This window comes from Solanum lycopersicum, chromosome 2, assembly GCF_036512215.1.
Source record: "Solanum lycopersicum chromosome 2, SLM_r2.1".
Taxonomy (NCBI): domain Eukaryota; kingdom Viridiplantae; phylum Streptophyta; class Magnoliopsida; order Solanales; family Solanaceae; genus Solanum; species Solanum lycopersicum.
The window spans coordinates 69914543-69941007 of NC_090801.1; the positions used below are offsets into that span (position 1 = coordinate 69914543).

Genomic DNA, 26465 nt, shown 5'->3' on the forward strand with positions numbered 1-26465 from the left:
TGCCAATTTAGAACCCACCACCCACCGTCATTTACACTCTCTCGCTGATGATTCATCCGACTTCCAAGTAAAATTCTTCTATCCAAGAAAATTATGTTCAAGAAGATGGATGCATAGTATTAAGCAATGCCTGGGTAAAACCCTAAATCAATTTTGATACTCTTTTATCCATTGAAAATTCTTGTACGCCTTTCTTACAACTTGTTGGTTTCTTGGAGTTTTACGTTGGTATTATTTGATGCATATTTTACGGAAAATCAAGAAATCTTGCATTCATGCTTGACAAAAATTCAAGAACTTGTTGGCATATTTTAAAGAAATCAAATAAATTGTAGTTTTCAAGTATATATAGACATTGCAAAATTCAAGAAATCCTTTTTTTTTTTTTAAAAAAAAAAGGAATTGTGTTGTCATTCTCGGAATCAAGAATTTGTTTCAAGCCTTTTTTTAGGGAGATGGGTTCGCATTAACCTGTTTGCACTAGGTATATGTTTCTATGTTAAGGTGGATGACAATGGTTAGTTTTAGTTTCTTTGACATTGCTACAATGAACTTCGATGTGTAGAAAGTTCTTCTAAATTTATTATATTACGTCATCATCTGAACGTTCTGGTGTTTCATGAGATGGAATGATGCTGATGAAAAAAGATATGGTGGTCTTTTGCAATATGTTGAGCTATCATCTTTTCTGTAGTTGGATGATGTCATAATTTCTTTTTTCCTGACAATTATGTTGTTCGTAACTTATAATTATTGTTGTAGTCTATAGGATTGCATGCATTACTCAATTGTAGGGCTGTTTGACGGTTTGTGTTATTAGTATCATTTTACATATGTTCTTTTATTTATTGTTTTGTGGATTTACTTGTAATAGGACAAACCTGTATGGCTGTACAAACATACAGATTGGTGCATATGTACTTCTAGCCAAGCTTATGGAGATAGTATATGTGCCCGATTATTTCATCTTCTATTATGCTTCCTTTTTGTCTGTCCATTTTAATTATTGTTTAGTATGCTTCATTTACACTAGCAATATCAAAATACAGCCATGAGATGATATGCACAATTTCCCTGAAAATTTGGCTTTAAAGGGAGAGGCTCTTAGCTGTATTTCTGACATTTCTTTGTTGGAAATTGTTACTAAAACTCATGGGATGCCAAATGGATACTGAAAGGTTTTGAAGATAAAGTTCTTTTGAGATTTAGTTGGTAGTATCCATTAATAGGTATGAAACTACTAACTTGATCTTTGTTTTTCCCATTTTTTTTCAGGATGACAAGTGTTTGTACCTTGGAATTGATGATTATAGTCATGAAAATCTTAAGAATTATTTGATAACACAAGCTATGCTCTCCTCTAGGGTGGATGGGGACTCGCATAAATGGATTGATGCTAAAAATCAAGGTAAAACAGATGAACTTATAAGGAAGAAGAAGAGTAGAAGAAGTCATTCAGCTCCTCCATTTACCAAGGCAAGAAGAAAGTCTTTGTCATGAGAGTCTTCAAGAAAGGCGGCAGGAAATAATAATATTAAGACTGTTCATGATGTGCCACTCATGCCACGCAATTTGTCCTTTAGTGCTTCTTTGTATCAATAATCAATGATGACAAGAAATGTGTACAACTAATTAGTGTTCGTTTCCATCGTGCAGAAACTAGAGCTGTAAGGAGACGGGATCATTCTGCATAAGCTATCTGCTGGGAGCTTCCACGGCAGTCATCTCATAATGTAATTAAGCTTCCACCCCAAGTTGTGGTGAGAGGGAATTCTCTGATGAAAGGTAATGTCATCAAATTTCTTGGGAAGGTTAATTCTGTTTCTGATCTTATCTCTGTCAAATATGTTAGTAAGTCACATGACATGATGTTTCAAATCTGGAATAGCAAAGTACAAGCTCAAGGGGAGGGCACAAGTAAACGCACCGGGGAGTCAAAAGAAGGTAAACTATTCCTGCCATTTGTTCCTGACCTGAATACGATTTAAGAGCTGAACTTTTCTAGTGTATGTTTCAGTTAATTGGCTTCATTTCTTTAACCCACTTCTCAAGCTTATCTTAGACTGCATTCTTCTTAATGTCTCTTTCTAAGTCTCCTAGGCTACATAGTCTTTTTCAAATTCCATCTTGCATATGTTCTGATTTTGTAATAGAATTATCAGGCCTGAAATTTTTATTCAAATAGTCAGAATTTGCACTAACAAAAACTAAAGTTTCTTAAATTCTGGGACAGAATGGAGGGACTTCCCTCCAGAAATTACAGTTGAGTACCTTAGCTATATCTCGGATGTTTTTGTGACTTCTTCTCTATTTTGTTAAGATGACGAACTTTTTCCTTTTCCAATATGAGATGTAGAGTCGTACTGGAACAGAGAATCTTAAGAATCAGGATACTATACTCGACATCACTTCTGGCGTATTGCATTTTGTTGGTGATTCATTTTTTTAATCTTTTTTTCAAGCCCAAAAGTTGCCAGCTCAAGTAAGTTAAAATAATAATAATTATTAAAAAAAAAGACAACAACAAAAATCTCCTATTCAGATGGATCTAGAAAAGGAAAGTATTTATTGTCTACAAATGCAGTATGTGCTTACACAAAAGGGTTCCCCTGTTCTCCTCCCTCAAAGATGCCTACTCCCATGGTTGATCAAACCTGTGGCACCGTCATTTTCTTGTTTTTGGAGCTTAATCGGTTCGGGTAAGTGTCTTAGTGTCTTCTTCTTTGATTTTTGGACATTTTGACTTCTTTTTTTATGATTACGGTCCATCCTTTACATTGTACCTAAGTACAAGATATGAAAATGAGTTGAAATCAAGGTCCTCTGGTCTCTCATTCAGAAGTGTACCCCGTGTGTGAATTGAAATTTCCAGTGGCTTCAAAAATGTGTTACCAGATGTATAACTTATTTTGCCTCCTTCCAACTGAGCATTTTCGATTTGAAAAACTTGGTTCCACCCTTGTGTATTAACATGTTTCTGGTTTGTATAAAAATTGTCTCTCCAGTATGCTATTTGTCTTCATATACAAGTTTTCAAGTAATGATTTCATATTACCACAATTTTTCTGCTTTTGCTTGTTGTAAATTGGACCGTAGTGAACTCGTGGATCCTGCTGATATTCCTCCTGTGAAACTTGTGTGAATTCTCTGCTATGTTAGTAATCTGAAATTTTGAATTCCTTCATTGAGTATTCACTTATCATGATGTTGGCTAATGGCTAAAAAAGGTCTTTATCAAATGATAAAAGAAAATTCCCCTTACCTAATGTTGTGTTGCTGTGAAGTCCTTTTAGTTTTTATCCTTAAGTTTGGCACTAGTTTTTTTTCTAGGTTTAGAATTTTCCTGGCTGGGGGGTGGGGGGTAGTTTGGTGAAAGTGGAAGAATTCAATCTCCCTTCCTTATCCAAAGCTAGATAAGCCATGTAATCCGCCAGTGTATTCCTTTACCTATAAACATGCTGGATCGTAACTTGACATTGAAGTGCTAGAGCCTTGATATCACTTACCAGAATAGCAATCTGCCAAGGCACTTCCTGATAACATTGATAAAAACTGCCTGGAGGGTGCCAAAGTTCTCCAACAGGTCGATAAGAAGTTTCTTTACGATTTTGGCAAACAAATCACATGCTATAATTGATCAGGTCTATTCTGTCCTCTGCATAGTCCATTATGACAATTCTTTGTATCTCATGAATTTCTTATAACACATTTACTTTAAACGCTTATTTCTCTTAGGGATTGTTTGTTGGACTCAATAGCAAATATAAATTTTAGCGTGAACTTCTGCATAAATAGTACAACATTTGTTGGCTGCATAAGAAAAAGTAATATTCGCATAACTATGCAGCAGTTAGTTAGACGCATATGAATTTTTTTTTTTTGACATAACTATTGCAACATTCGGACGGGGGTATTTAACTGTCATTATTAATATCCTCATGATTTATGCAAGAATCTACGCCAGTATAGGAGGACTTGATTCATGTGATGTCTATAGTTCAGATCCTTCTAAATTCTATTATGATGGTGATGATTTGACACATAAGCATTCTCATGGTGAAGAGAATCCTTAGAATTTTTTGATACCACGAGCTATGCTCTCCTCTCGGGCGGATGGGTACTCGCATAAATTGATTGATGCTGAAATTCGAGGGTAAATAGATGTGCTTATAAGGAAGAAGAAGAAGAGTAGAAGAAGTCATTCAGCTCCTACCTTTTACCAAGGCAGAGGAATGCAGATCAATCTAGCAGGCCACCTAATTTTTGGATGAAGCATAATTCATGGGATTGATTCCTGATGTTGCCATTCTTTTTGTTTATTTATTTATTTTCATAGGTGCAATTATGTTTGGAGCTGCATTATTACTTTCATAATGTTCTCTCATGTTGAGGAGTTGAAGGAAACTTCATTGTGTTCTCAGAATTGCATTTCGGGAAATATCTGTGTTGGAACTGTATTTGATGGTATGTTTAAGAGAGAAATTCCATATTATTAATGACTGCAATATATTTTCATTTGTTAGTGTGCAATTGCACTCAACATTATTGTGCAACATCACTTGATGGCTGTCTTGCTAATTGCATAGTCGATGTGAACTGGAAATCCAAAAATTCTGCACATCTAGTTTACCTACAGAAGATGATTTCCTGGACAACAAATTCAGGGCTTCAGCTGGATCCAGTTATAAATCAGACTGCCTGTCAGGTTCAGGTGGGATGATGAGTCATTTAGGGCAAAATAAATTAAGGTGTTCATGTACATCACAATCCTGGTGCTTAGGTACCTCTAGCCCAACTTATGTTCTTTTGAATTTTAGTTCGTAGTATCCATTAGGATAGGTATTAAACTACTAACTTGGTCTTTGTTCTTGCCATTGTTTGTAGGATGGCAAGAGTTTGTACCTTCGTATTGATGATTGTTGCCAAAATATTTGTACAACAGGTGATGATGTTTATATGTGAGTTGACTACTGTTTGCTAATAAAGGATTTCTTGGGATTTTTCTCTTTGCAGTCATTGTTCGTGATGTCTTTTACAACCAGCAGTTTGAAGGAAGCAAATGCACTTCAAGTACTTCTAGTTTTCTCACAATTCAAACAAATGAAAGATATTGTTTTACATACTTTACTTCTAAAGATGTACTCTGATCTGATTGATTTTTTTGGTGTGCATATATAATTTGGAAGCTCAAAGAGGGTCTTGCATTCTCTGAAAGAGTCTCTGTTGAGAATTGCCCTTGTGTATCCCAGTGTCTCCTTCAAAAGTGTTGACATTGAAAGGTATGTCTTTGTTACCCCTACTAACTAACAATATTTCTTGTCTGGTTCTTAGATTTTTTCATTTGTATGCAGTGAGGATGATCTGCTTTGCACACGTGCTTCTCCTTCTCTTTCTCCATTGCCGCTATAGTCTGGTGGGTTCAGGATTCGTCTGAGTTTCCTTATCAAATTTAATGCAAACGATGGTTCATTTTAGCTCTCAGGATACATCTCAGGTCAATGTGTAGTCAACGTTTACACAGTGAAGGTATACAGGTCTAAACTGATGGATAAGAGATGTGAATATGCTATCTTTTCTTCTCTTTGTTTCCCTAACAATCACTGTTTAATTTGCAGGTCCTTCTATATTTCTGATCCACTTATTTCCGTATATTTTCTGGACAAAGAAAACGGAAACCTAATGTTTGGTTAGCATTTACTATATCATACATACTTGTTTTTCTGATTGGAGTGTTGTATTTCATATTCCAATGTATTTGCTGCTTCTAAGACCTACAATTCTTCCAGTTTGAACTTAGTCTCCTAGTTTTTACTTATCAATCATTCCTGAACTGATAAGAGCATGGGGAGTCAATAGATGTACACGAGACGGGGAGTCAAAAGAAGGTAAAACAATTCTTGTATTTGTTGCTGACCTGAATAAGAGCTGAATTGTTCTAATGCATGTGTCAATTAATTAGTTTCATTTCTTTCATCCACTTTTCAAGATTATCTTAGACTGCATTTTTATTAACCATGAAAGCATTAGATATTATAATGTCTTTTTCTAAGTTTTGTAACTACATAGTTTCTTCCAAATTCTATCTTGCTTATGTTCTGATCTTGTAATAGAATTGTCATGCCGGACATTTTTTATTCAAATTTTCAGAATTTGCACCAACAAAATCTCAAAGTTTCTTTGTTTATGGGACAAATGGAGGGACTTCCGTCTTGATATTATAGTTGAGTACCTTAGCTATATCTCGGAATGTTTTTGCGTCTTCTCCTCTAATTTGTTAAGATGATGGAGTTTTTTTTTTCCAATATGAGATGCAGAGTGGTACTGGACATAGAATCTGAAGAATCTAGGATACTATACTCAATCTCACCCTGGTGTCTCGCATTTTATTGATGTTCCATTGGTTCCTGATACCACTGATAAATGCTGTCTTGGAGGGTGCCAAAGTTCTCCAACAGTTTGATAAGAAGTTAATTCCGATTGTGTCAAACACAACGCTTGCTATAATTGATCAGGTCTATTCTGGCCTTTGCATAGTCCAATATGGCCATACTCGGTTTCTCATGAATTTCCTTATAATACATTGTAGTCTATAGTATTGCATGGACTACTTTAACTATGGTTTCGTATGCTTCATGTACATCAGCAACATCAAAATACAACATCAAAATACAGCCATTCCGATAATATGCATGCTTTCCCAGTAAACTTTGGCCTTAAAGGAGAGGCTCTGAGCTCTACTTCTGACGTTGCTTTGTTTGGAAGGTGTTGCTAAAACTCAGGGGAGGCCAAATGAACATAGTAAGGTTTTGAAGGTACAGTCCTTTTGAGTTTTAGTTGGTAGTATCCACTAGGATATGTATAAAACTACTAACTTGGTCTTTGTTCGTGCCACGGGCAAGTGTTTGTTCCTTGGAATTGCTGATTGATGTTGGTACAACAGGTAATTCTATACAAGCCTGGTTGACTGCTGTTTGCTAATAAGGAAATTTTGGAACCTTTTTTTTCAGTCATTGTTCATGATGTATTTTACACACAATCAGTTCGAACTTCAAAGGAAACAAATATACTCCAAGTACTTCTAGCTTTCTCACAATCCAAACAAACAAAAAATATTGATTTACTTTGCTTCTTCAGCTGTACTTTGTCATTGTTTGCATATATAATCCGGAAGCCCAAAGAGGGTCTTGCATTCCCTGAAAGAGACTCTGCTAAGATTTGCCCTAGTGCATCCCAGTGTCCCCTACAAAATTGTTGATATTGATAGGTCTGTTTCTGTTAGAGATATTCCAGCTAACTTAAAGGATATTTCCTGTCTGGTATCTTAGATTTTGTTCATTAGCATGCCGTGAGGATGACCTGCTTTGCATGCATGCTTCTCCTTTTCCCCATTGCCACTATTGTCCAGTGGGTTTGGGGTTCACCGTTCATCTGAGTTCCCTTTATAAATTGAATGCAAGCAATGGTTCATTCGGACTCTTAGGATACATCTCAGGTCCTTATGTTTACACTGAGGCCCAAATCGATGGATAAGAGGTGGATAAGTTATCTTTAAACAGTATGTTTCCCTAACAGCCACGTTCAATTTGCAGGTCATTCAATATTTCTGGGGTACTTCAGTATATTTTCCTGACCAAAGAAAAAGGGAAACCTAATCTTTGGTTAACATTTTCTATATCTTATGCTTGTTTTTTAAGGTATTCCTATTTTCCTTGACCCTTGTAATGCAGATATCAATTCCAAAGGACCATACATAAATTACTTGATTACATAGCTATGAGTTTTGACGGTGCTTTTGACATTGAGAAGCAAAGTAGATCTCGGATATATCCACTTTTTTGTTGAACCGCAACTGCCCAAGATCTTTGTATGATTCGACTTTGGAGCCTTCAAAGACCTCTGTGGTATTTAAGGTGAGATTTTTTGTTGAAATTTTATGGTTTAATTTGTTTTGGGGTTAGGAAACAAATGTGAGGCTTTGGATTTATTTTATAGAATTGTGTTTATGTTGGTGTTTGTTTTGTGAGAATTGGTTTGAGTTGTTTTCTATAAAACAATATTTCAAAACACCTAATCATTTTTTGGAACTTCAATATGAGTGAAATTAATAGATTAAAAGTGGCTAAACCATTATTTATTATTAAATCCTATTGGATTACAAAGCATTAAAAGGAACCCCTGACCCCAGCAAGGTCCTTGCATCACAGCTGTTCCCTGAGAACAAAATAATCCCTTTGTTTTGGGAGAACAATGCTAAACCACATTTCTAATCTTCTTTTGGTTTCAAAACCAAACAGGCCAATGTAAACAAGGACATGTCATACATTTGTTTTACTGATTGGAGTACTGTATTTCATAGTACAATGTGCTGTTGTTTCCTGATACTGATAATTCTTCCAGTTTGAACTTAAGTCTCATGGTTTTTGCTTACCCAATCATTTCTGCTTCCTTTAAATGGATTTTGCGGTTTTTAAAAATAATTTACATCAATCTTCTTGGAGCCTTGTTATCATTAAGAAATGGTGAAATCCAGCTATATAATGATTTTTTGATTTCTGATCTAGTATTTTTTGAAATGATATGGTTCTTTGTTGTTCCTCTCTGATTTCTTGGAATTCCTAATAGAAATTTATTGCATACATCGGTAATGCTTGTTAATAAGCTTGTGATAGTTTTGTCACTGCACCACAAGAAGAATATTTGTCATGGGATGTATATTTTTCCCACAAGTATCAATTTTAGATTTTACTTGCCCCAGGGCTTTGGTAAGTGATGAGGACTCAAAAACGGGATTGTGATAGGGAGAATGCCACAAATTTGTTGAATCCTATCATCGACAATGAACCTGATATTTTAGTGGGATCTGGGTAAGGAGGTGGCTCGTATTCTCAGGAGTTTTTAACTTGTAGGTCAATCTGGGCCATTTGATATCACCATAAAATTTTCTGTTATTCAGAAAAAATTTGAGCCCAACCAGAATATTTAGGTTGATCTTCACTCTTCCGCTGCGTAGGTGGGAAACACAGCTTTGACCTATAAATATGCTAACAGTGTTGATCTTTGGCATTATTCTAGAGACTCATTAGCTTTTGAGGATACCTTTTTATGTATCCTTTCAAAAGGTATCAATGTACCTCCTTCATTTTACCAAGGCAATGAAGAAGTTCTTTGCCCCGAGTGAGACTTCAAGAAAGGCAGCAGGAAATAATAATATTAAGACTGTTCATGATGTGCTACTCATGCCAGATAATTTGTCCTTTAGTTCTTGTTTGTATTAATATAAATCAATGGGAACTCGCATAAATGGATTGATGCTGGAAATTGAGGTAAAACAGATGAGCTTATAAGGCAAAAAGATTAAGACTGTTCATGATGTGATGCGAGTGAGTCTTCAATAAAGGCTGGACGAAATAACTATGTTAAGAATGTTTATGTCTTCATGATGTGCCGCTCATACCCTAAGTTGCTCAGACTCTCCAAATATGTTGCTGCACCCATGTGGACTCCTCCAAAATTGCACCACTTTTGAAGGATCTGACACGCACTCGATGACATTTTTGAAGAGTCCGAGAAACATAGCTCATACCAGGCAATTTTTCCTTGAGTGCTTGTTTGTGTTATAATCAATGATGACAGAAAAGGTGTACAACTAATTAATGTTCTTTTCTATCATGCAGCAACTTGAGCAGTATGGAGACTACATCATTCTGCAGAAGCTATCTGCTCGGAGCTTATACAGTTGTCATCCCAACAGTGTGATCCGTATACTTCAGCTAGAACAATTATTTCCTAATTTGCAGATAGATGACTTCATGAACTAGACTAATCTACAATATAAAAAATCATCCTTTTAGTTTTAACAGTTATACAACTGACATTAATTTAAATCCTGGCCATCTAAAGTGTTGGTGTTGGATATTTGATGCGTACTCTTTGATTTAATACCAAATCGAGTAAGGAATTTTCCATTTATATGGTTTTTTTTACTTTCTAATATATAGTTATTGCCTATTGGAACAAGAAATCATCAAATGGAAAATATTAGAAAAACAGTAGTAAAAGTGAGGGCATCGAAAGGCAATAGGCAAACAAATTGCAGCTAACATGCCTACTCCAGCTAAGGTTAGAACATGTAGTTACTGCTCCAGCCAAGGTTTTGGATTATATCATGTTGATGTCTTAAGGTAAAATACAAGAAAAAATTTGAAAAAGTGAGTTACATGTCCAATGTTTAAGGTAGTTTATATCTGAGCTGAGATCTATATACCTGATTTCATTATACAAGCAATAAATAAATAAAGGCTGCTAGTGTGGTTACTGTTAGTCTGAAATGTAACCTGTGTTCCTTGCAAGATATTATTTGGTAGAACTTCCTTCCTAAATTTATTAACTTGGTTATTGCTGTTCTGTGTGTATTCCAAAGTGAGTTTCCAATTTTTCCAGTTTTCTTTGTTTGAATGTCATTTTCACTAAAATGTGACGACATCTCGTTTTGCTATCTAGGTGTTGAATGTGGAACTGGATCTTTGGTTATGGGCTTTTGGCATATGCTCATCTCTTCAACACCACCGGACACTATCTATCTATTATTGACTATAAAAATTAAGCTCCATTTCCATTGCAGTCTTGCATTCAAATGATGGTTCTGGTTTTGGGATTTTCACATTTACATGTCTAGGCGAAATATTACAGAAACTATACAGGATTATTTTCTCCTCCTAGTGGTGGATTTACTTTCTTTAAGGAGTGCAGAGGTTGAATATCAGTTATTTAACCTCTTTCAATCTCATTGAATTTCTGTAAGTTGGCCTACATACATATTTTGTTTTATTTTATTTTTATGGTAAATGTTGGCTGGAGATGTGCCTCACTTTTTGCTGAATTGGTCTTATTTATCCTGTGTTTTTTGTTGCCTTTGACTGTTGTCATGATTTATTTTTTTTTATGTTGGAGACATTTCTGTGAGAATCCTTTTTAAACCTCATTTGCTTCATGGACTCTGGAAAATACGTTACTCTTTCCTATTTATAAAATACGTCAATGTTTTAACTCTGAAAATTCACGAGAGGCAGCAACATTAGGATGATTAGTCCAAGTATGAAGTTTACCATGTTCCGATTTAAAAATTATTTATGGTCTCACTGGTGATACCGAGCTATTACATTTTCAAGAACATGTCTACATCTTTAGATGTTAAGAAGGTCTAGTTAGGCTTCATGCATCTCACCTTTGCTTCTTTCAACTTGGTCATACAATTCCAGCAGTAGCTGTACATGCATATACCATGCTCAAGAGCTAGCATCCATGTTGCAGCTGCTCCCTTGTTGATGGAGCAAAGGATTTTTGGTGATTGGCAGGTTTCCATCATAAGTACATTGTGGAATTCCTGGATTCCTTATAAGCCTTGGCCCAAGGGGCACTTTATTGACCTTTGGGCGAATATCCTGCATCAAACAAGTGATTCTGTTGGAATAAAACAGAACTTCCTGCTCATGAAAACCAGCAATAGAGGCCGATTTCTTAGAACCAGGTTTAAATAGTTCTAGATCAATTTCAGTTACCTGTATCTATTATTTTTAATTACCCACATAATGTGGTTTCATTCGACACTTGCAAGGAATTTCAGTCCTGATCATGTGATAAACATTGATTTTGATTCTAAGAGGATATAAGATCGTGTCGGACTAGACTGCTTACTTTATCTTCCATGAATAAGAAATGAGAAAACTATTTGTGTGTGCAGCTTATTTGTCCGATAATCCAATAAGGTATTTAAATAAGCATAGCACTGGGGGAAAAAAGCCATCTTAGAAAGAAATTTGGAGGAAAAGTTTAGAAGGAAAAGATTATGTAGAGACTGAAGCAACTTGTAAGCCTTTTAAGTCATTAGTATTTAGAATTATGTGATGAGCATTGAACAAAATCTCATCTTCGTAGTTATTTGTCCCCAGCACAAGAAGATTCAGAAATCAGAAGGAAATGTGTACCATGACTTACTAATTCAGCTATAGGCTTATAAACTGTATCAGAAAAGATATTTATTTTGCTTGTGTGAACTCCAAAGGTATTTAGTAAAAGATGCGACTCCTTCGATACACAATCCTTATTAGTATTATTGTTATTTATTTTTGTTTCAGATTAGGAACCGGAAAAAACAAATTCATTGCTTGCTAGTTGTTCTTAGAGATGCAACTTAACCGGCGCTTAGACACATCCAAACTCAAGGTATTTCTGAGAAAAGCAATATAACAGACCTAGAGATGCGTCCCAAACTTGGTTATCTCCAGTGTTCGTATATGGAAAATATTTCTTTTAAAAGAACATTGGACATGAGATAAACTTGGTTATCTCCAGAGTTCGTACATGCAGAATATTTCTTTTAAAGAACATTGGACATAAGATTGTAGAGGAACATTGACTTTGGTTAGCTCATTCGTCTATGGTTTCTTCCATGTGTGCTTCCTACTGACTTCCATGAGCTTCTTAGAATTGTTCTTGCGGATATTTATTGCCTCTAGCTTAATCTGGTGAAAGATATTTTACTGATTGATCTACTTCAGATAACTGAACAATTTCACCAATTCCTTCTTCCATTTGCTCGTCTAGCCCATCTGTTGTCAATAAGCTGGTAAAAATTTCCTAGTGATGATGTATCTTGTCATAGCTGGCTTCTCTAAAGTTACATATATATTCATGTGCTGATTACTGATATTATGCTATAGATTGTAGTTCTACCTACTAAAATAGCTTGGATTTCAGTCATTGCATAGAATTATTAGTTTGCAGTTGCTATCAGAGAGGATGTTCCTATAAGATGCCTTGACTTAGTATGATATTTCCATTGATTACTCCATGCTTAATAATAGCTCAGTGCCCCAGAAGATATAGAAATTTCAGATATTGGAATCACATTTATTGGACCTGTAGGTTGCAACTCTTATATTATCTTTAATTGAACCCTGAGAAGTACTAGTACCTGGTCAAAAATAGCTGTTGGGATGGCAAGGGTGGCAACAGCATTGGGGGCATCAACAATTCCTGAAATCCTTCCTTCGCATGGACAGCACGAAAGTAAAAGATAAACCTGATAGCACCAGCATAATGTTTATATCAGCAATTCCTGAATGTTAATGTTATCTGTTCCCGAGAGTATTCTGTTACAAGAAGATTTTCGGGGAGAGTTTTAATACCTGTTCCTTTGAGTAGCCAAATTTTGAGAGGTAATCAATTGCATTTAGTACTGCACGCTTGTATGCAACACTGGCATCAAGATAGTGTTGTTGTCCACTTTCATCTACACTGATGCCCTCAAACACCAACCACTCCGAGAATCTTGGCTCCATGGGTCCTATCTCAAAAATTGGGTTCACATGTAGTGATGTGGGTCCCATTGGAGTGAGATATTCTTTCATTCCGTTTCTTATAATCTCACACCTGTTTACAAGAAAAAAAACGTAAATCTAAATCTAGTAAAGATCTATTGTTAGCTTATAAATGCTGAGGTGTAGCGCATAGAAAGAAAGGCACTTGATGCAAAACGAGTGGTGCTTAAGGAGGTCTGTTATTGTGTTCTTGCTAATGAAAATTAAAGTTAATAGCTGGTGTTGTTTTCAGGTTGTGTTTCATAGTTCAGGTTCACATATAAAAAAGGTTATAGGACGTTAGAAATAAATAAGATTTAGGAGTATGTAGTTTTTAGTTTGTTTTTAAAATATACATATCCAAATTACATTATACATTTTTTGGCTTCTTCATAGTTATGCTCCAGCGATTAATTGATAAAGAATTAGGTGAGCTAAGCGTAAGTGACTTCCCAACTTGGGTGTTTCCAACATGGTACATATTTTTCTTTTTAAGAAAAAGGCTGTTCTATTGAAATTCTTCACTTAATCCTGGGAACCACTTGCTCTATGCCAATACGGATACCTTTGCAACTCTTATAGTATATTTTTGAGTACCTTAAGATAAAGAATATAGATGTAGCATATAAGCAGTGATGTGAAAGAGGGTGGCATAGTAAATAACACAGTCATTAATGGAGCCCAGTTTTGAAGTTATAATGTGCTTGTTGATGCAAAGGATTGATACTGATAACAGTCAATTCCAGTGCAGCAAAAGATTATTTAGTCATGACAATTTAGCGCTAAATTGAGATGTGGAAAGTACTTGAGCTCTAGGAAGCCACTCATCTCAATTGCCCCACAAAATGATACTTCACCGTCACCTTGAGAAAAATGCATATCACCAGTACTGAGGTTTGCTCCTTCTACAAATACTGGAAGGTATATTTTTGAACCTCTGCTGAGATTTTTGATGTCACAGTTTCCTCCATTTTCACGTCCAGGTATTGTTCTTGCAGCCTCGTTGGCAATTCTAATCCACTCAGGAGTTCCATCTTGAATCTACATTATAATCATGAGTTGTCAAAAAAAAAATTTATGTGCTTGACAGTGAAGTTTGTTTGTTCATTCTCTTCTCTATTCAGTTTGTTTAACATATTACTATGACTCTTTATCATATTCTGTTTACTGTTTACAATAAAGTTAGGCTGCAGTTTTGTTGACAAGGAATTTGTCTTTTGTTTTTTTACAGAATTTGGTTTGGATTGACAGAACATGTAACTTTTAGGGAATGACAAAGTTGTCAGTTCCTGAAACAATTGCAAACCAATCATACCTTGCCAAGAATGCACCCTTTTGTTGAAGGTAGGTTAGCCAATGGTCTAGAATGCAAGACCTCACATAATTTGAGAGATCGGGGACCTGTTTCTTCGAGCTTTCTTTCCCTCTCATTCCATATATTGAGTAGTTCTTTTGAAGGCGCTGTTCCAATTATTCCAGGATGAATTAAACCAGGAAATCTTACACCTGTTTGTGAGATTTTTCAGTAGATCTTATTAGGATTAGATACGTATATTTGTCTAGGATATATTAGGAGAAGATATGCAGCCTTACCTGGTATATGAGGTGAGTAGGCATATATGCCTTCGAAATACCAAATAGCTTTAGTTGCACGGGGAAAATGGTCTGTTAGAAATCCTCCACCGTTCTCTCTGTCGAATATTGCTGTAAAACCCCATTCATCTCCAGGGAGAGGCCCTAAGTTGCATATTTCAACAGCAAGGAGATCACCTGGTTCAGCAGGATTTCCATCTGTGTCAACGACTCGTATTGGCCCACTGAGATAATGCACCTGCATAGGAGAGTTATATGATTCAGCCTGAAGTGATATCCAACATCATATGACTTAGGATCTAGTACTCTTTCTTGGTTAGATGCACCGGGTATGTTAGATTATGCACACTTACAGTGGATAGATCAACGGTTTTTACATCAATTGCAGAGTTATTATCTTGGATAGAGCCTGCTGTCCAATCAACCATCTCAATTCGGAACATCTCCCCTGTTTTAATCTCTGTTACAGGAGGTATCTCTGGGTGCCAACGGTTGTGGAGTGGCAACTTTTGTTGCCATGGCTTTTTCTTTAGGTCTATGGGGATTACTAGTCTTGGAGTTGGAGGAGCCATGGTGACTTAGTGTTCTGTGAATCTCTGAGCCTGTTTACTTCCATTACATGGCACTCTAAGGAAAGCAACTGACAAGGTTCCTAGCTGATTGGGACAAGGTTGCTAGTTGACAAATGGGGGTCACATCTCAGTAATTGTCACGGTTTGCCTTCTTGAAAATGACAATAAATATTGGACAGTGGACAGACTTGACGTTAGTATTTATCGCTTAGTGAGTATATTCAACTTGGAAAACTCAGCTCAATCCAGGCCAGTAAAATCAGAGCAAGAAATAACCCTTTCTAGCTTGAAAACAATGACATAAGAGTGTTGTGAAGAACTCACAACAGACAGATCCGCATGCTTGATGTCCTCGGCAGTATAGTCTATTGTTAGGCCGCCTCCACTAAAATCCAACATCTCAACCCTGAACACCTACCCAACTCGCACCTCTGCTACTGGAGGTATCTCCAGGTGCCACCGGTTGTGAGTAGGTGGATTTTGCTCAAATGGCTTCTTTTTTAAATCTACCTGCACTACTAACCTTGGACCCATTGAATTCATATTTTTTTTTCCTATGCAGAGCTTCGTGAAGCGGAGATGGAATTGGGGAGAGATCAAATAGCCCTAGCTAGATTCTCAAGCTTGGATTCACCCGAAAAGGTCGAAAAGCCCTTCTTTAAGCTTTCTTATTCGCTTTTTAGCGCATAACTTACTCTCTCACTTATATTCAAGATACATGGTATTTGTTCAAAGTTCATGATAAGTTAGAATATGGTTAGGATTTTTCCACCAATTGGACTATCTGCCTTTTGGTGTCCTATCAACACAGTTACTTCCAAAGAGGCAAAATCAGTACAAATGTTGGTTAACAGGTAAAAGCTACCATAATCCCTCTGCAAGCAAACATTAGCCACTCATCAGGGAGTAACGGGAAAAGTTTTATCGTGTTATCTAGATTAAATTCTAGTGTGATGACTTGATTTAACCTTTGATTTATCTTTAGTGATTTAACAGAGATACATCAGTTGCATTCACCAAGAAACAGTGCAAAAAGAAGTGTTATTTTTCACAAGTATCATCATTTTGAGGACAGAAATAATGGTCCTAAAGCTAATCCTGGACCTAATTGCCTTTTGTAGAGGACCCACAAATCAAAATCTTTAGGATTTGCCAATATCTTTTGATGGCTTCACTTCACTGCAAGTGCTTGGTTTTTTGTCTGCCCACAAGGATGATGGTCCCTCAACGGCTGAACGTAGTCTTGTGGTACTCATCTCTGAGAATACTTTTCTACATATCACATATGTGGTTGCAATGTCTTCAATCAAGAAAGGAAATGACTTCACTCATGTTCCGTAGTTTGATTGGGACATCTTCACTTGAAAAATGTTACTCAAGGTACTTTCTATCCTGGTGGTAGCCAGTGTGAGAAGTGTTCCCCTCGTATCAATTAGGTGAACTTCATACAAAATCCTTGGTACTTACTATATTTGAATGCAGATGCACGAATCACACTAGTCATATTGTGCACTCAGGCCACTAGCCAGTGCTGAAGTTGAACTTTAGTGATTCCTGTTTGTGTAGATTATATCTATCCATTTGACATTAACTGTTTGAAGAAGTTGCAACAGTGTCCAGCAACTGGGGATCATTCCAAAAATAGGTGATTCCATGAACTGGGAGATTGCTATTTGATATGCTTGATGTCAATCTGCATCATCTTTTGGCCAAGGAGAAAAATTATTTAAGTAGAATTAACCTATAACTTCTCACCCAACTGCTTGAACTAAAAATAGTACGTGCCATATATGTATAATATGTACTACCTCCGTTCATGTTTAATTGTCATGATTTCTATTTTTAGAGTCAAACTATAAGAACTTTGACAAAAATTTTAAAACGTATCTTTATCATATTGATATGGAAAAAATTATAACTTATAGTACTTTTCGTATAGATTTTGAATATTTAAATTTTTTTGTTGAAAATATCAAATTAATATAATCTAATTTAACTTTGAAAATTAGTCAAATTGATTTTTTAAAAACGCAACATGAAAAATAAAGGCATAATACATACTTGTACTCTTTAACTTGCCTTCGAATCACATTTACGTTCTTCAACTTTTGGTGTGCTCAAGTAGATACTTAAACTTGTATAAAGCTGAACAAATAAATACACGTATTCTATATGTCATTTTTTGTCCTACATGTCCTACGCGCAGTGTGTCATGTAGGATTCATGTGTTTATTTATTGAAAGTTGGAGGTCAAAGTTAAAATTTGAAATCAAGTTTAGGGTTCAATATATGTATTGCCGAAAATAAAAGTGGACGGAGGGCGTATATGATTAGGAATAGTAAAAACATGAACATATGTATATGGTTAGGAATAGTAAATACATGAATCCGGCCAACTATTTTTGTAAAGATACCAATTAAAAGGGAACGAGATTATAGGTAACACAGACTTCCGTAATTACTAACATAGAAACAGTAAGACATTTAATTAACGAGCTATATATATATATAATTAACCTTATAATTAACCCTTTGTCTGAAAAAAACTGTTCACAAAATGTGGATTATCTCTGAGAAACCCAAAGATAGAGGTGATGAACAAGGGATGGGCTGAGGCTGCAGCATATGTGAACCATGTGATAATGTTTCGTTAAATATTGTACAGTCGAGCATATCTGTATATTTGTATCTGTGATTATCCACAAATCCATGTATATATACAGAGAAATTTCAGCTATGTCCACTCGGAATTCTTTTTAAAAATAGGAGAATTAATCTAAATAGTAATCCATCCACCTGATTAAACAAAAAAAAAATAGTCGATAAAGATATAGTTTGTGTATGATTTTATATAATAAATGTATAATTTATGTATACCAAGAAAAGTAACAATAAGCTGTCTGGTTATTCGTGTAAAGATTCCTAAAAACTAAGAAGATTCACTGTTTAAATTTGATTAGATCGTTGGGTGCTGTTTTCATATCGAAGCCTTCTTTTCATCTTTTGCTTTTCTCAAAATATATATTTTGAAGAATAATGACCATCGAATTTGTCAATCGAACATTCTAATAGTCGAATTATTTACCTTAACTTAAGATTTTTTTATATTGTGGTATAACTCAGTAAAAAGTCCCAAGTACTAGTATTATTTTTCGTAATTTTTTAGTAATCTTTGGTAGCTGCTACAAGATTTTCTTAAAGCTTCATTAGCTTGTGACAAGTTATTACAAGTCAAATCACAAGCTAACATATCTTATTTTTAAAATCTAGTCTCCTTATATTTTTCAGAAATTAAAGCCGTATATAGATATCACACAAAATTTTAACTCTTTTTTTAAATTATAAATTTCACGTTCCAAAAATTTCTATTCATACGATATCTATCATTTTAATAATACAATTACAAAGACTAAAGTAAAAAAAAAAAGTGCTATTTTTAGTTAATCAGAATCATTATGATTTTCTAATAATGCTATTGATTACCCAGGTTTCTTTTTAGTTTCCTACTAAACACATTTTATTCGAGTTAGACAAAAACCATGCAAACTTCTCCCAACCTAATCATTAAAAAGATGATATCACCTATTTGGCTACACTTTTTTTCTTCTTCTTACGATTAATTAATCAAGGGGAGCCTATTGAAATCATTCCATCAGCAGACTAAATTAACCTTATCCACTCGTTTGCATAAAATGAGTACTTCCCTCCGTCCCAATTTACGTAGTACATTTTTTTTTTAGTCTATTTCAAACAAAATATCATCTTTCTACTACTCAAAATAATCTTAACTTAAAATTTTTAATTTTATTCTTAATAAAATTATTTTCAGCCCTTTTCGATGATAAATTTGAAAAGTTACTGTTTTACGCTTTTTTTCTTTAATACACTATTACAAAAACAGTCTTTTGATTGTCCCCACCATGCCCATGGTGTGTGTCCACAATGGGTCAAATGAATTCTCATTACCTTTGGCCACTTGCTTATCTATATTTATTTTTTTCTTTTTGTGATTGAAGAGGAGTTGTCCCTACAACCTATGATTCATCGACATATTCATTTGCTAAAAATATATAGAAATTGGTTGAATACCAATAGTATAATTCAATACTCTTATGGAAAAATTAAAATAATGAAAGCGATAGGTTATCATATCAACATCCCTAAAAGCAGTGATAGTATAAGAAAAAGAAAAAAAAATAATCCAACGGTTGATAGACAGCCATCCGCGGAGACCCGGAGCCGCTTTCGCCCCCCAATACTTTTGGAATCTAACACAACCACACAAACCCAAATTTGACTCTAGTTAACTTTACTCTGAAAATTAAACTAGTTCATTTCATTTAAAACAAAAAGATTAAGCAAGATAATGAAATTTTCTTGTATTATTGGTGTGAGTTAGTACGTACTTATATCATCTCCTAAAAATGTGACCTAATAATATTTAAAAAATAAATAAATTAATGTTCTCTAATTAAAGCAAATAAATAAAAATAATTTATCTTATATTTAAGATCACAAAACTCGCATAGTAAGAATGTAGCTTATGTTTTAAGAATGCTTACCTAAAATATATTTTAGTTGAATAACAATAATTTCTTTACACAGATTATATATACATAATTTAAATTTTGATTATTTAGATGTTTAAGTTCTAGACACTAATAGTGCAAAAACACATCTAAGTTAAGTTTTATACATTGTTAATAAGTGTTTTAACTTTTATTGTAGTAACCTCCTTAAAATGTGGGAATTTTAATCTAAAAAATAAGACAAATATTGTACTTGTAATTAGTACAACATATATTAATATAAATTAAGTGATTTTTTTTCCGGGAACAGTGCAATAATACTCAAACATATTAATACAATAGGTTATATTATTGATGTAAAAAATCTCGAAGTTTAAGTCTTTATTTTAAAGTCACTTACATGAGTTCCATGATTAAAAAAATTGAAAATAAGAAAGAAAGAAAAAACTTGAAGCCGACTCTTTCTCTCTCAAGTCTCAACCTCATTGTTTATATATAGGCACATTTCATTCTCTTTTCCTTGCTTATTACTATCCAAATTTTTATTTCTTGCTGCAAAAGTATATCGCTATTTGTTCATGTTCCGGTAACCAATTAATATATATACAAAAATATCAGTATAACAACAAAACGGAAAAATGAGTTGTAATGGTTGTCGAGTCCTTCGAAAAGGATGCAGTGATAACTGTATATTGAGACCTTGTTTGCAATGGATCGAAACACCGGAAGCACAAGGACACGCTACTGTATTTGTAGCTAAGTTTTTTGGCCGTGCTGGACTTATGTCCTTCATTTCCGCCGTTCCAGAAAACCAACGGCCTGGTATAGTCTCTTTGTTCATCAACTCTTTTTTTTTTTTGGTTTATCAACTCTGATTGATTTTGTGTATTTTGCTTGCAGCTTTGTTTCAGTCCTTGTTATACGAAGCTGCTGGGAGAACAGTGAACCCAGTCAACGGTGCTGTAGGTTTATTATGGACAGGTAATTGGCACGTCTGTCAAGCGGCGGTGGAAACCGTCCTCCGCGGCGGCGCGTTACGGCCGATCTCTGAATTTCTCGGCGCGTCGGTAGAGATTGATGAGGTGTCTGATTGCACCGATGTATTTAAGCTTCAGGATCCAAGTCTAAACATGCGACCGAAGATGCAGAAACGACGTCGTTCTCCTGAGGAAACTTCAATGTTGGATCTCAGTTTAACACCAGGTTTTAATCAGAAAGTGTATAATAGTCACCCTTTGCCGGAGAATCATCGGCGACCTGGAACTCCGTCTATGAATTCAGAAGAATCTGGAACAACTACTTGTTTTGAGAGTAGTGCTGTCATTGGAGATCATCAAGGAAAAGAACCCAAATTACTCAGCTTGTTCAATTAGTTTGTATTAATATTTTCCATTTTCTTTTTTTTTTTTACTATGAGGAAGGTTTTTTCCTGGAAGTAAAATTCCGGCGAATTTTTGTAAATTATTGGCACTGGATTTCCCTCGTGTAGAAAGGAGGGGAAAGTGAAAGTTTTGCCGGTGATTCCTTCCTTGTTTTGTTATTTTCTCCTTTTTGTTTTCATAACGAGTCTTATGAATGTTGAACATTGAATAAACTGATTGTTAATCGATTTTGTTCATAATTCACTAGTTTAACTTTTATCATTAATAAATGGATACATTACGTTTTCGGATAAATCTTTGATCATTTTTTTATGGTTACCAAAAGTCTTTGATTAGATAAGATTTTGGACCTAAATACGATTTAGTCACGATCGCTAATCCTAAAATTGTGTTTTATTAGGCCAAAGGTTGTGATGATTGAAATGCTAATTAGGATAAGAATTTTAAGTAAGAAAGAATTAAAAAGAGTGAGTTCCAAATAGGTAGGGGAAAGAGTCAACCTAATTGACTTACCCACGTAGAGGTGTATGTAGGTATATTTTGATTGGAGGAATCGGTAGTTATCCAAAGTTTGAGGTAAGTAAAACATTAGAAATGGAAATGAAAGGGAGAAGAAGCAAGTGGGTATGTTATTGTGGGCCGCGAAAACCTGCAAATGGACAAAAGGGGTTGGATTTGTGAATCCAAGAGAGAGAACGAGGCGGCTTTTGGAGAGCGTTAAGAGGCGTAGTACTAATATTACTCTTCTATTACTTTCTCTCTTCCCTTTTTTATTTTTAATTGGTATTCTTTTCGTTTTAAAAATGATGATTTATTTTGATTTTCAACGAAGTTTAAGAAAAAAAAAAAGATTTTTTATGTTAAATGTATCAAAATATCCTTTAATTTTGTGTTTTAACATGCCACGTGGTAAGATAAAGTTAAAGTGTTATAAAAAAATGGGTCATTCTTTTTTAAACATACTAAAAAGAAAATATGGTCATTCTTTTTAAACGGAGAGAGTATTGTTTTGTTGTTAAAATTAAATTATAAGAATTTGATTAATATATTTTTTAAATTGCAATTTATAGTATAATTTTTGAATATTTAAAATTTTATATTAAAAATATTAAATTAATTTAATAATTAAAATTATATAAATTGACTTTTGAAAAGCACAACATACAAATAAAAGTGAACGGAGGCAGTATAAGATTACTCGTTCTTTTTATTTGTCATATCATATCATTAATTTAATTAGCTTTTAAAGTAAATAAAATTAAAATAAGCTATTTTCTTTGTCTAGTAATTTTTGTTTTCGAAAGACAAATAATTAAAGTTGATTAGAAATTTGGGCTTGGAATCTTTGATTTTAAATGAAATCGATATATTTGTAAACTACGTAAAATGTATTATATGTCATAATAATTAACAATTCAAAATGTTTAAAAGATCAATGAATAATTTACGATCAATCATAGACTTGTTTAAATATCGAAATTCGAAAAGTAATACATAAAAAAAGACAAACAAAGTAATATTCTAGATAAAAATATTGTAATTTTCTAACTTTATTATATTAATATGATTAGAAAAATATTAATTATAATGTAAGCAACTTCGTTGTCAAAAATATGAGTAAGTAAGAAACTAAAGAGAATATACCACTAATCACATACGATATGAGATTAGGAAAGAAGAATCAAATTAAGTATATATGTATGCGTGTTTTTCCGCGAGAGTAACAAACAAGGACGACTATCAAGGAGCGTTGAGGTAAACCTATAATTCAAATGAAATTTAGTGTACTTACATCGAAAAAGGTTAAAAAATTATTTATAAAATAAATTCAGGAGTAATAAAAATTTTAATATAATATAAGTGTTTTTGAAATTTTGAGCATAAATTAAAAATATTTATGTATTTTTTCAAAAAAAAAATTTAAAGGTCACTTTAAAAAAAAGGTTTTAATGATTATAAAATCAAAATCTCTCTTAATCCGAATTCAATAGTATGATCCAAATTTTAATTTATATTATAATAATATAAAAGAATATTTCTGTTTATTTAATTTAAAATTAAGAAGAGTAAAAAAGTGGGACATGGGTCGAGAAGAAAGGAAGCAAGAAATTTGCAGTTTGTTGGTGTCTTTATCAGGCAATTGAAATGAAGGAGTACGGTCTGTGTCAGCCTCGTGTTGGCATTGTCCCTTTTTTCTTCCTTTCTCTTTCTTTCTTCTTAATTTAATCATTAGTTTTAAGGTACATATCTTTTTAATTATAGTATCTTAGAGTTTATTCGTAATTTTTTATAATTATAATTGAGTGTGCATCTAAAATATTAATGTTAAAAATTAGATCCACATTTTTTCATTTCCTATTTTCCATCCGTCCGTTCCAGTTCTGAGGGGTTTAAGACGTTTGTGTCCATGAAACCATATCGTGCTGGGGATTCATTATAAAAATTATTTAAACATTTAAAAAAAAAAAATTTTTTTTTAGTTTATTTAAAAAATATAATATTTTTTTCTTTTAAGTATGTTTAAAAAAATGATATTTTTTATTTTTTGGTAATATTTTAATTTTAATTTTTCAGGTGACATGTTTAAGACTAGAAGATTGAAGAGCAATTTTATATATTTGACATAACTTTAATTTAAGATCAAGAACTTAAACTTCATGTCAAGTCAAATTATATCATTCTTTGTGAAACAGAATAATTTTTTCTTACAAACTTGAGTGGCCTACGTCAAACCAATCGGATGTAAAATTCTGAGCTAGGAATACTTAATTATAAATTTCATACATCTGATGCCAAATAACAACTAGTAAATCCTGATCAATTAATTAAAGGACGTATATATAACTGCCAATGCATATATAGGTTTAACTTTTACTAATAATTAATTACATTCAGTACGCAAACACATGATAGATGACTAGCTATCATGTTTGGGAAAAGAAGAATGGTATATCTCTGTTTATAATGAAATAGAGATTTAAGAAATATTTAATTTATAATCTCTATTTAGTACTATTTTTTTTAAAAAAAAAAAACGTTTGAGAAGTGTCATATGTAGCTTTTAATTAAGAAAATAAGATTATGTTTATCTCTAATAAGTAAATAAAGTAAGGGGAAGGTTCATGAATCAAAAGACTTTAGTAAGTATTATACTCAGAAAGCAGCCTGCGCCTCGCCGCAGTAGCAAAAATTCACTGGTCCCACCAAAGCATAATTCCTGGCCTATGTTCTAATTCATGCTGCTCCAACGATTCCACATCATTTAGCGGATTGTTTAATTAATTTATAAGAATAAAATATATTAATAATTAAACTTAAAATGTTAAAAAAAAAACACTTAATTTTAATAAAATAAATCTTATTAAACACCTCAATTTGTTCAAGTGAACATGGACTTCATCAAAGCAACAAAGGTATAAAAGGAATCTAATCTCAAAAATTAATTAATTAATCCACAATAGACATTTATGCATGCTACACGCCATTTCTCACGATTAATGCGCGAGTATTCTTTCCACTTAGTGGGGAGTTTTCTTCCTGAGATGATTATTCAACTTAAACAAACTAAAGTGGAGTTTTTGTTGTAAAAAAATGGTTGTATTTTTCCTTTTTTTTTGTGTATTTAGATAAAATTGAATAAAATTTTCGATTACGAAAAGTAGTTTAATGAGTAAAAAATGATTTTTTTGAATGACTATCGAAGTGGTTGACCAAGTCTATGTCCCTAGTAAGCGAATGTGTTTTGTGTTTATAATTTTAGTATAGTACATTAAATTTATATTATATAGTTTGAAGCTTTCTCATGATACTTCCATTCTTAGCTCCTCTCTCATGATCATTTCCACCAAGCAAGTGTGAACACTATATTATTTCATTTTTAGTTTTGGTTCCCTTCCTCTTGGAAAGAGAACAACACATTAAAAGCAATTCTGAATCGATTAATCAGCCATCAATTATTACCTCCACTTTATATTGTTATAATACTTAAAAATAATAGTAATAACCTTAATCATAAGTTATTGGTTTAAATTATTATTTGTTTCTCCTTAAGCCCTTTCGCAGTCAAGAACATTATTATTGAATGATAAAGTTCAAACTATTTCGGACTTGCACCGCATCATAAGGCTTCTTTTAATATCTAAGAATCCTTTTATATCTAAAATTTTAACAATATATTTTTAAAAAAAAAAAAAATCTCTGTCTCTGGAAATGTGAAGATATTGTTATGGGTATAGGAAGGGAGTCAATTACTCCGATGGTCACCCAAGTTAAGAGAATTGCTTTAAATATTATTTTATTTAGAATTAAAATATCACCAACTATAGCTATTTTTCTTTAAATATATTTGACAATTCAAAAACATCACTCTCTCCTCTAAATATACATGTCATGCTAACTAGGAGAGAGTGATGATTTTAAAGTGCCAAATATATTTGAAGGAAAATAAAGATAGTTAAATAATATTTCAATTTTAAATAAAATATAAATATTATTTTAAAATAATTTTCTTAATTTAGATGACTATTTAGGAAACTAACTCCGCGGGAAAGAGATTGTGTTACGAGAAGAACAAACAAAGCCACATGGGCTTGAAAAAAGTGAGGAATATGGGTATGAAATATTGGTGGGGGTGGGGGTAGGAATTAAATATTATAGTTATACTTGTATTTTTTTATATATATAAGAAAAATATATATAATATCCAAATAAAGAGGCAAGAGAAATATTTGTGACGCGGATATCACCACACTTCCTTTTCATTTCATTAAAATAGAGTCTAGTCTACAGAGAAGACATAATTTACATTATATATTTATGGCCAACCACGACAAATTCCAAGCTTCTTGGTGCATACGCAGACATCATCATATATATAAAACGAAGATACTACGGTCTAGTACTAATTTTTTTTACTTCTAAATATTGGTATTTAATTAAACATACATTAAATACTCATGTTTCTCCTTTTGAATTGATCGCTAGATATGTTTTTTTGATCAGACTCGATTTTTTAAAAAAAATATTATATCT

General features: G+C 33.5%; 3 protein-coding genes across 8 annotated transcripts; 2 read left to right on the forward strand and 1 right to left on the reverse strand.

Annotated features, from left to right (window-relative positions):
- LOC104645672 (uncharacterized) lies at positions 1 to 17455 on the forward strand. 4 transcript variants are annotated; one of them, XM_069294066.1, is made up of 20 exons: positions 1 to 134; positions 1276 to 1476; positions 1657 to 1785; positions 1889 to 1944; positions 2585 to 2699; positions 5014 to 5070; positions 5187 to 5279; positions 5352 to 5526; positions 5616 to 5686; positions 5787 to 5885; positions 6148 to 6220; positions 6315 to 6512; positions 6644 to 6812; positions 6900 to 6940; positions 7728 to 7910; positions 10501 to 10796; positions 11259 to 11527; positions 14590 to 14702; positions 16086 to 16165; positions 16645 to 17455. In XM_069294066.1, the coding sequence occupies exons 3-7, from the start codon at positions 1779 to 1781 to the stop codon at positions 5210 to 5212; spliced, it is 261 nt and encodes an 86-aa protein (XP_069150167.1). In that variant the 5' UTR covers positions 1 to 134; positions 1276 to 1476; positions 1657 to 1778; the 3' UTR covers positions 5213 to 5279; positions 5352 to 5526; positions 5616 to 5686; positions 5787 to 5885; positions 6148 to 6220; positions 6315 to 6512; positions 6644 to 6812; positions 6900 to 6940; positions 7728 to 7910; positions 10501 to 10796; positions 11259 to 11527; positions 14590 to 14702; positions 16086 to 16165; positions 16645 to 17455. The 4 variants fall into 4 exon arrangements, with proteins under 4 accessions (XP_069150167.1, XP_069150166.1, XP_069150164.1 ...); XM_069294065.1 differs by lacking the exon at positions 11259 to 11527 and adding exons at positions 4524 to 4780; positions 4885 to 4942; positions 9469 to 9586; positions 9675 to 9759 and having other exon boundaries at positions 6315 to 7910; positions 14590 to 15992; positions 16086 to 17455; XM_069294063.1 differs by lacking the exon at positions 11259 to 11527 and adding exons at positions 4524 to 4780; positions 9469 to 9586; positions 9675 to 9759 and having other exon boundaries at positions 4885 to 5070; positions 6315 to 7910; positions 14590 to 15992; positions 16086 to 17455.
- Positions 11084 to 15523, reverse strand: LOC101258424 (uncharacterized). 3 transcript variants are annotated; one of them, XM_004231864.5, is made up of 7 exons: positions 15305 to 15523; positions 14952 to 15189; positions 14674 to 14864; positions 14164 to 14399; positions 13188 to 13431; positions 12974 to 13081; positions 11084 to 11441 (listed from the first exon to the last, which is right to left on the reverse strand). In XM_004231864.5, the coding sequence occupies exons 1-7, from the start codon at positions 15521 to 15523 to the stop codon at positions 11286 to 11288; spliced, it is 1392 nt and encodes a 463-aa protein (XP_004231912.1). In that variant the 3' UTR covers positions 11084 to 11285. The 3 variants fall into 3 exon arrangements, with proteins under 3 accessions (XP_004231912.1, XP_010316009.1, XP_010316008.1); XM_010317707.3 differs by lacking the exon at positions 11084 to 11441 and adding an exon at positions 12293 to 12608; XM_010317706.3 differs by lacking the exon at positions 11084 to 11441 and adding an exon at positions 12293 to 12622.
- Positions 17456 to 20427: 2972 nt separating the features above from the next.
- LOC101258116 (LOB domain-containing protein 37) lies at positions 20428 to 21673 on the forward strand. The gene is made up of 2 exons (XM_004231863.5): positions 20428 to 20874; positions 20953 to 21673. The coding sequence occupies exons 1-2, from the start codon at positions 20691 to 20693 to the stop codon at positions 21423 to 21425; spliced, it is 657 nt and encodes a 218-aa protein (XP_004231911.1). The 5' UTR covers positions 20428 to 20690; the 3' UTR covers positions 21426 to 21673.
- Positions 21674 to 26465: the final 4792 nt, after the last annotated feature.